This window comes from Carex rostrata, chromosome 1 (genome assembly GCF_964058835.1).
Source record: "Carex rostrata chromosome 1, lpCarRost1.2, whole genome shotgun sequence".
In the NCBI taxonomy this organism is placed as follows: Eukaryota; Viridiplantae; Streptophyta; class Magnoliopsida; order Poales; family Cyperaceae; genus Carex; species Carex rostrata.
Window position 1 is genome coordinate 3,483,358 of NC_135918.1, and position 10,183 is coordinate 3,493,540.

The 10,183-nt window shown below is 35.9% G+C and overlaps 1 protein-coding gene across 1 annotated transcript; it reads left to right on the top strand.

The window, feature by feature from the left end:
- The first annotated feature begins 2,324 nt into the window (after nucleotides 1–2,324).
- Nucleotides 2,325–8,354, top strand: SEU (SEUSS transcriptional co-regulator). Its single transcript, XM_078300478.1, has 9 exons — nucleotides 2,325–4,005; nucleotides 4,491–4,610; nucleotides 4,719–4,767; nucleotides 5,370–5,584; nucleotides 5,678–5,746; nucleotides 6,151–6,245; nucleotides 6,595–6,688; nucleotides 6,770–6,839; nucleotides 7,137–8,354. The coding sequence occupies exons 1-9, from the start codon at nucleotides 3,133–3,135 to the stop codon at nucleotides 7,952–7,954; spliced, it is 2,403 nt and encodes an 800-aa protein (XP_078156604.1). The 5' UTR covers nucleotides 2,325–3,132; the 3' UTR covers nucleotides 7,955–8,354.
- The last annotated feature ends 1,829 nt before the right edge of the window (nucleotides 8,355–10,183 follow it).

A 10,183-nucleotide genomic window follows, 5' to 3' on the forward strand; every position in this document is an offset into this window, starting at 1 on the left:
TAAAAACAAATTTTTGTTTTATATAAAAAAAAAAAACGGGAATTAAAATTTCAGCCCGTGGAAAATTTCCACGGATGGGGTATTTTTAAAATTGTTGCTAAACTTTGGTTATTATTATTAAAATGATTTTTTAATGGGGTAAAAATAAAAATGTCGGAATAGGTTTTGTCACATTGTCTTGAAAAACAAAGGTTTAAAATGACTTTGAATGAGTAGTTCTTTCAAAGTTCAAACTGACCTCAACTTATAAAAAAATTTAATCAAACGAATTGAATTTAGGAAGTTGAACTTTTGATCTGTTATTTACTCGGTCGCAAAGATGAATCTAAGAAAAATAAATAAAATAAGTTTGAGGGGTCATCTCACCCCTCGCTTTTGCCTGACATCCATTCAGGTGCCATCGTTGGTACTTCGTACACCGAGTCTAGCTAAGAAAAGTTTAGACACCATCGAGTAAAACTCGAATGTTCTTTCGGGAATTTAACCCTCTGTGGCAGATTCGAATTTCCACAACCAGTGGTAACATTCTGACAGTGGACCCGGTACTTTTCACGAGACATCAATTTCTGTTATTAGTATGCGTTGGGTTTGCACGTCAGAAGCGGTCTATAGACTGCACGGTAAGGTTTATCTGTTATCTGGCGCAGAGAACCAGGATTCTTCTCTGGGAAGTTCGAATCCCCTGGAATCCTTTCACTACAATTCACACTTCTGTGGTTACCGTAAAATGATTCTAGAGGAGTTGGGAGTTCAAACGGTTTCTTTTGCCGTTGGTTTTTCTCATGCTATCTTTAAAATTAGGAGATATGGTTTTTTGCACGTTGGCCCTAAAGGTACCTAACTTTCTTAAAGCGCCCAATATTTCTCATAAATTCAACATATAAGCATAATTTTGAGATTCTCTTCTTGCATTGGCAATTAGATTATTCATACTGACATGTCAAGAAAGTTCAAATACCTCTGTTTTTGTGTCTCCATTCTAAATTTAATTTTTGAATTTTTAATAAATAAAATTCTATAATTCACGTGTCAATATAAAATTTCTAGATGTGATATATATTATTTTCAAAAATGATCACTTTTGATTTTGATTTTATACGAGTTAATAAGTTGAAAAATCAACATCCAAAATTTAATCACATAAGCGGTGTACTTGTGCAAGCTCTTGATACTAATTAAAATAAAATTAAAATGTCCTGATTTTTTTATATGTGCATAGAGAAAATGATATTGATCATATCTAACATATTAATTTTGACATTTAAGTCATTGCAGTTCTAAAAATACAGACACAATAAAGACACAAAAATTCGAGACATCGGAATCCTCCTCATATGACAAACATATTTTTATATTAATTTGGAAAAAAATAACAGGATCGTAATAATATTATATAATTGTTGGTACTCGAAAGCTGACAGTAAAAAGGCAAAATTAATCAAACAAAAATTGGACCTATATTTTAAATTTACAAAAAAAAATAATGCTTAAACCTGTATCTTAATATTCAAGATACAAATAGTTTGGTGATTGCGCTTCGAATTTTGGAGTTGAGATTTAGTGATAATATATTAAATTGACAATTATCTCTTTTTTTTTCAAAATTAAATTATAAAAGATTCCAAAAGTAGAAATAAAAGTGCATGCCACTATTGAAATAGTATTGTTGATCTTATAGATTGGCTACGTAATAATTATAATATAATTTGAGTCATCCAATGAACCATGAAACTCGTATCAAATTTTATTATCTTTTTAATGTGCACGAAATAAATTTATTACAGATCACATTCTTATAGGCGGCTTTCATAATTTGAAATTATTCATGACAATTGTTAAAATTGTTTAATGTTTAATTATTAATGTATTATTATCCTATTACTATATAGTATACATTGATTTCATGTAATATAAACTTTAATTAAATTACCAAACTGTCACGTTACTGATTTTAATTACAAGTAACCATGTATTTATTTTATCACAGAAACAGGCTGATGGTCATATCAGCTATTAGGCACGAGTACACGAGCAAAAGATAAATCGAAGGTCATCTATGTAAATTGGTGATTATAACTATGCTCTTGCTATGTGATCGGAACCGACTATATTATATGTATATTATATGTGATGGGATGGATGGATGTGTGGTGTTGCAGGAAGGTTGTATGGGCTTGGGAACATGAATCAGCTGGCGCATGCCTATGGACTCGGTTCATATACTCTCGGTACACCAGATCCTTTTGACTTCTTAGAGCGAGAAAGAGAGGACTACAGTTGAAAGAAAGTGTCGAATTTAGAGAGAGAAAGAGCAGAAAGAATTTAACCAAATCCAATGGAATTTTGACGTCCGCAAGGACAGAATTTAGAGAGAGAAAGAGAGCAAAAACCCAAGCTAATCACCTCTCTCTCTTCCTTTCTCCTGGTGAAGAAGAAAGCAAAAAAGAGAAAAATCTATTAATTATACAAACCCTTCTATAAAAAAAAAAAGGAAACAGAGAAAAGCGAAGAAAAAAACCCGGATTAGTATCCAGAAACCCTAACCCTAGAATCCAAGCTCTCCTCCGATTTACATATATTTAGAGAGAGAAAGAGACACCCTGTAAGAGAGAGAAATTGAGAGATTCTACTCGGAACACCTATCGTGCTCCGTCTAAAGTGAAGCTGAGGTTTCCCTTTCGGTTTTGGCAGGAAATGGAGAGATCGAAGATAGTTACTGTGGTAAGTGGCTGAAAGATTTCAACTTTTTTGGGGGCTTCTTCGGGAATAGAGGTGTAAAGATCCCACCTTCTGTTTTGTTTTCTACCTCTCTATTTAGTATTGTTTACAAGCTTCTATAGCCGGTACTATTCCTAATTTTTGTTCTCCGGTTGTTTCTGAAAGAGCAAGGACAAAATTGAAAGGTATTGAAGACAAGTGACAGGAATAGAGAGAGTGCGGGTGTGCACTACTTGTCTAAATATGGATTCTAAGATCTGAGTTTAGTTCTCTCAACTAAAATGGAGGGAAGAGGTTGAATTGTAGCTTCTTGCTGCTCGAACAAGACAAAAGGTTTCTCTTTGGAATAAACGCTCCCAATTAAAGGGCAATCTTGGGTCAATTTCAATTTTGCACGCCAATTTTGCTTCAATAATGGTGCCATCAGGTCCCTCCAACCAGCTTGGCGGAACTCCCTCGGTGAATCCTTCTCTACTACGAACTAACTCCAATCTGATTGGTGGGTCGCACCCACCCAATTCCGGCATGCCAGCCCAGAGCCCTTTCTCCTCACTTGTATCTCCCCGCACCCAGTTCACCAATACCAACCTCTTAGGCAACATCTCAAATGTATCAGCTCTCCTCAACCGGCCAACGATGAACGGTCTTGGACCCGGACCTGGGACAGGATCAGGAGACTTACCGGGACCCAGCTCTTCCATGCCCGACCCATTATCCTTCCCCTCTTTGAGTGGAAACCAACTGGGACAAAGCACCTCCCAGAACCTTTCAGAACACCAACAAGGTAACCAACTCGAACAATCTCAAGACCCAGCACAGCATTTACAAAATGGGGTGAAGATGGAGCTTGGTGATGCTAATGGGTCTCGATCAGGACCCGCACAGATGCTACGCAACCCGAGTACAGTGAAACTCGAGCACCAGCAACAGCTAAACCCGATGAGGAATATGGGACCCAGTATGGGACCTGTTAAGATGGAGCCGCAGCATAATGATATGATTATGCAGCAGCAGATGAGGCATAATTCGCAGGCTGCGGCGGCAGCTGCGCAGCTGACGCTGTTGCAGCAGCAGCGACTGATGCAGCTGCAGCAGCAGCAACATCAGCAGATGGCGAAGCAGCAGAGAGGGCTGCAGCCACACCCGCCACAGATGATTCCGCAACAGCAGCAGCAGCAGCAGCAACAACAACAGCAGCAACAGCAGAGAGGGAAGCCACATTACGAACCTGGAACATGTGCAAAGAGGCTTACACTTTATATGTACCACCAACAAAAGAGACCTCAGGTTTGTGTGGTTTATCTGTTTCATTTATGGGATGTTGTTATAATAAGGCCTAATATAGTATTGTAGAGCTGTTACTAGTTGCTGGTGACTGTGCCCCTGGTAAGCTGTTCGAATGTCCTTATGCTATGGTAAGTTGGGTCGGGTAAAAAAATATTGCAATTTAATATCCCTATTTAATGCCTCGAAATGATACCATTCGTAATTATTGATATGTTTAGACTTGAGAAGGTCTTGTACATTGTATTTTCTGGTTTGGTTAATGGGTAGTCCTTTGTGGAGTACAGCTGGAATAGCCATGGGATTAGCCTTATCCTGCCTGCCTCTTTTGGCTACAGGAGCATCGGAGTCAATACTCTACCTTGATAATATAGAATGTTCAGTTCAAATTTCCGTATATTTTTGGGTATTGAACTATTATAATTGAATGTTATTTATACAAAGTTGTTATTATATATATATACTTTTTTTTTTTGTATTCTGTGTAGGATAATAATATAGAGTTTTGGAGAAGTTTTGTGGCAGAGTACTACGCACCAAATGCTAAGAAGAGGTGGTGTGTTTCCCTTTATGGAAGTGGCCGGCAGACTACCGGTGTTTTCCCTCAGGTTTATTAATTCGTCTTCTTTTATTTCACACTAGTAATGCAAGTGCAAACTTAAATTCTGATAATTTGGTTTTTTAAATCTCATGCTTTTTCTGTGCACTTATTACAGGATGTATGGCACTGTGAAATATGTAATCGTAAGCCGGGTCGAGGATTTGGTATGTAACATTTAAATATCTCTGTGTTATTTTTGTTTTTCTTTGTCATTCTTTGTGTGATGTTATTTTAAATGTCTTGTTTTGTTTTTTCTCCTTTCGTGAGTTGAATCTTGTCAAGCACCTGCAATCATATACTTTAACTTAATGCTTCTGTTTTCATGCAATCAAATTATTACTTTTTGATGCACGGACCTATAGGATTGTTGTATAATAATTGCTGTATTCAGATTTATAAAATGCGCTGATGTCCTTTTCATTCATGCAACTTCGTTCCTGCATTCTGGTAGAGCTACAGATGCATATACAGTGTTTAATATCATGTGCAGCTTTTTACTTCCTTTTATATGTGTAAATTAACTTTTAGGTAGACCACCTCAAAGAAAAAGCCTGACTGATGTCCCTTATGCATGCATTTGGCGCTGTTGTCCTCCCATCTTATGTTTATTGCAAAATTATATATATATTTTTTGTAATAGTGGTTGTAAATGATGTGTGCATGTCCAATACAATAGTAGGCCAAAACTGGGTTTGCTGTTTTGCAGTGAACATTTAGCCAAGTACCAAAACACGAGATATGATTTGTTTATTTTTGCAAAATTTAGAAACGACAGTGGAAGTTTTACCCAGGCTCTGCCAGATTAAGTATGCAAGTGGTACAATAGAAGAATTGCTCTATGTGGACATGCCTCGGGAGTATCATAATGGGTCCGGTCAGATTGTACTTGATTATGCAAAAGCTATCCAAGAGAGTGTATTTGAACAACTTCGGGTTGTACGGGAAGGTCAACTCAGAATTGTTTTCAATACAGATCTTAAGGTATTTTCTAGAACCTTTGACATAACCTTTATTTCAAACTTGCTGAACCTACCAAAATTTTGACTAATGCTTTGTTTTTCTTTTTTGTGATAGATTGCTTCATGGGAGTTCTGTGCCAGACGGCACGAGGAGCTAATACCGCGAAGGTCTATTATACCTCAGGTAGTACTTTTCACTGTATTAATAATGATGTTATTTGAAGCAATCACATACCCTTGCAAAACAGAAGTATTTCATATACCTGACAGAATTGTTTGGAAGCAGTACACAAATATAGACCCTCTTGTTTTTATGCTTCCAAACCATGTCTATTTGTATACTGCTTCCAAAGGAGAATTCTTTCTTTTGTGGCCTGTGGAATGAGGGACAGTTTAGTCATCTTTTCAAGTGATTAATACAACTATGTTTTGTTCAGGCCAAAATGATGTTTCTCATTTTGCAGGCTGCATTATGATTTTGCATTTATTAGGGTTTATGCGACATTAGTTTTTCATCTTCTCAACAGTTTAATGAGAAATCACTTTCTAATTATATTTGTTGGTGCACTTTCCCTTTCTTAAATGTAGGTAAGTCAACTCGGTGCAGTGGTACAGAAGTACCAGAATTCTGCGCAGAATTCTGCAGCTCTCTCAACACAGGATTTGCAAAGCACGTGTAACTCGTAAGTTGACTCTATTTCTACTACTACACATTTTTCTTTTCACCATGTAAATTTGTTATTTTTGGTTGCTTGCCTATTTAACTTTCTCAGCTTATGCCACATCCATGTAGGAGTGCATAGCACTATGATTTTTGTGTCTTATTGAGTTAGATCAATAATGATAAATACTGATTTCAAGTGGCTTTTAATAAAATTTGCTGAACTTTTTGCACACTAAAGTTCATATAACACATTTCGTATTGCCTTATTTAGGTAGTCTTATTTGATGATGAATTGTACTGAAGAACATAAATCAGTGTGAAATAGGTAAAATTTGACATAACCAAAAGTTGTTTTGTTATTTAATTAGGTTTGTTGCATCAGCACGACAATTGGCTAAAGCACTGGAAGTACCGCTGGTTAATGACTTGGGTTACACAAAAAGATATGTGAGGTGCCTCCAGGTAAATTTATGGATCAAGTTGAATAATTTTATTTTATTTCAGTGACCTTGTTTTTACCATTGGAAAATTGAAAAATGACAGATCGCAGAGGTGGTGAATTGCATGAAAGATTTGATAGACTACAGCAGACAAACTGGAACTGGTCCAATGGGTATGCTTTGATTTTTTTTCCTCATTTAAATGATTCGTCAGAAATTCTGGATGTTAAATGAACATTCGTATTTATATTTCTGATTGCTACAGTGATTACTGTTAACAGAGTTCATCGAGCTATCCCTTTTAAGATATGTGATCTTATGGTTTTGAATAAGTTTTGCCGTCTCTTTTGTCTTTTCTCTGTCAATGTGTTGGTTTGAAGATAACAATGGGATTTAATTCCGACAGTGTATTTATTACTTTACTAAAAGAAAAAAAGTTAAGATCTCATCCTTTTTTTTTCTTAATACAGATAGTTTGAACAACTTCCCACGAAGGAATTCTTCTGGGTTGGCCAGTTCGTCGCAAGCACAGCAGCAGCAATCTGACCAGCAGCAAAATCCTGCAAGTCAAAATCACATAAATCAAAATTCAAGCATCACAAATGGCCCGAATTCGGCTCATATGACACCCAATCAAATAACAAATGCTAACCAATCTGATCAGATTTCCAATAATGCCCCTGTAAATCCTGCACTTCCTACTGGTTCTGGATCAGCACCTTCCCCATATCCTCTGGTACCTGTGAAACAAGAAATCCAGACTCAAAACCCAATCCAAAACCAAAATCCAATCCCAAATCAGGTTCCAACCCCAAACAGTAATCCAAACCAAATGGCATCCCCACTGCCATCCACATCAAATAACAACAATAGCATGATGCCGCCAACTGCACCTGTCCAAACCCGGGTCACGGATGCAGATGATTCTCAGAGCTCAGTGCAACGCATTCTACAAGAAATGATGATGTCATCTCAGTTAAATGGGGTCGCCCCAATGGGCAACACTGAGATGAAACCAAGGGTCAATGGAGTTATGTCAACGCTTAATGGGTATGGGTCGAACATGATGGGTGGGCCGAGTCCTGGTCCTGGCTCCTCTGGGATGAGAACTATCATGAGTAGTGGTGCTATGGTCATGAATGGACGGGTCGGAATGACTCAGAGCCATGATCCAACAGTAATGACACACGGGAATAATCACCAACAAGAAATGGGTGGTCAGATGATGGGTGAGCTTAGAGCTGTTAACAGTTTTAATAACTTATATGATTGGAAACCAAATCAATAGAAAAATCGAAAGCTATTTAGGGCCTGGTTTCTGACATGTTGGAGATGGTAAATGATAAAGTTGTAACGGGTATGGAGTGTGAGCATGTTGTGTGATATTTAAGTATCTATCTCTTTATTTTTATTTTTAATGTGTTATGGAGCTCTGGCGTTTTATTGAGTCTTCAAGTTATGATAGGAAGGGAATAGGGTTAAAAAGGGTAGGTGCCAGTGTTGTAGCTCTTGGTGTGGTTACGATCCCGATGAGAGAGGAATAATAGTATAATTTTCCTTCTTTTTTTTCTTTTTTCGTTTTTTCTTTTCTTTCCTTTTTTTTCCTTTTTTTTTTCTTGAACTTTGTTAAATGACTTGTATCTGACCCTCTTCAAAGTTGTAATCTATATCCTCTGTAGTTTTGCTTAGACTGTTTTGCTCGAGTCAGAACTTTTGGACTTGGTGATTCCTTTTCTGGATTGTATTAGATAGAATGATGTGTAGTATAATTGCTTGACTTCAGCAACTGGACTAACTGTATATCACACAATTATTGTTGATCTCTACATAAGCGAGAATGTTTCTGTCAATGTGTTTTGTATGAGTTTTGCGAGATGGGGTAATATTTTTTTGTAAAACATAACTGATAATATAAGAATATTAGATATGCCATTTTCACGGTTTCACCCAGTGCGTGTTAGACCATGACATCTAAGTGCCTCTGTGGGTTGCCAAGTTGAATATAAATTTTTGTTAAAGGGACTCATAGTAAGAAAAAGCAATGTTAGTTGTATACCCCTGAACCCGCTATTAGTGTTTAACTAATATTTGACAAACGCACCAAAAGTTTTTTTCTCCTATTTATTTCGGATAATATGAATTGGAGTAGAACTAGGGTGTTCTTAAGTTCAAGTTCACCGAGTCTCTTTGTGAACTCTACTCTAAAATTTATTAAATTTGCTTCAAACAATAAATGTAAACCGTTAAAATTCTTCTACCTTATGAGTGATGCGTTTACATGTGTAAAATTTAAAGTTTCGAATTAATTTAGTATAAAGTCAAGTGGTTAACATTAGATGGTTTATAAATTAATTTTAATGCATTCATTTTTTGAATACCTTTTGACCACTTGACTTTATACAAAATTATTTTAAAATTTTCGCATGTAGACCTATCACTCGTAAGGTAGAAGGATTTCAGCGGTTTGAATTCGTCGTTTGAAGCCAATCCGATAGGTTTTAGAGTTGAGTTCACAAAGGAGCTTGGTGAACTTAGAACACCTTAGTTCTACTCTATGAATTGTGTTTAACTATTTATATTGACCATCTATTCATTTTTAACCTTATCTCCAGAGAGGTATCAAGTAGAGAAATTAAATTAAAAATATAATTATGTAAAATAAATATTGTATTCAGTAAATTTTAGACAAATACGCATAGGAGCACAAAAGAATTGCATTTCTGTAAGAGTTGCTGTGTATTTTATCTTCTACTAAACAAGAGAGAGTCGTCCGATCAAAATAAATGAGAAGTTGGATAGTAGAGATCATATATGGTATAGTATAATCAAAAGAGTGAGTCGATGGTACTATGCATATCACGGGTTGTTACCGTGCTACGGCTCTATATTTGAGTTTTCAAATCCTAACGGTCGATCCGAACCGTTCATCTTGTTATTCATATTAATATGTGTTTGGAGACCAAATTTTACATTTTTTGAAAATTTTTTACTATTTTTTTAGATATTTAGAAAATCACTTGATCTGAAAATTCTGGACCATCCAAAAACAGTGATTTTCAATAAATCTAAAAAAATAGTAAACAAATTTCAAAAAATGTAAAATTTGGTCTCCAAACACATATTAATATGGAGAACAAAATGAACGGTTCGGATCGACCGTTAGGATTTGAAAACTCGAATATAAAGTCGTAGCACAGTAACAAATCGTAATATGCATAGTACCATATACTCACTCTAATTAAAATATTTGAAGAATTAATCCTCTTCTTTTTAGAGTAGAAGATTAATTTCATTATTGAAGTATTAATTTTGACTGAATAGTTAACGAGGGACGTCAAGATTGAGACTTCATCTAATTTTAAAAGAATAACCATGACACCTTTTATTTTGGAAGGAAACGTATGTAATATTGAAGGTTTATATAGGTCTACATGAAATTCAACCAAGAAAAGAGTTTAGCAGCAAATTTTTTGGGCACTGATTTTCAGTAACTTGATACAGTGGAACTCTCCTCGTA

Excerpts from the sequence above, each read along its gene's own strand:
- SEU (XM_078300478.1), top strand. The coding sequence starts at position 3,133 with ATGGTGCCATCAGGTCCCTCCAACCAGCTTGGCGGAACTCCCTCGGTG. Across the intron at positions 4,611-4,718 it reads CTACCGGTGTTTTCCCTCAG|GATGTATGGCACTGTGAAAT; the intron begins GTTTATTAATTC and ends CACTTATTACAG. Across the intron at positions 5,585-5,677 it reads TTTTCAATACAGATCTTAAG|ATTGCTTCATGGGAGTTCTG; the intron begins GTATTTTCTAGA and ends TTTTTGTGATAG.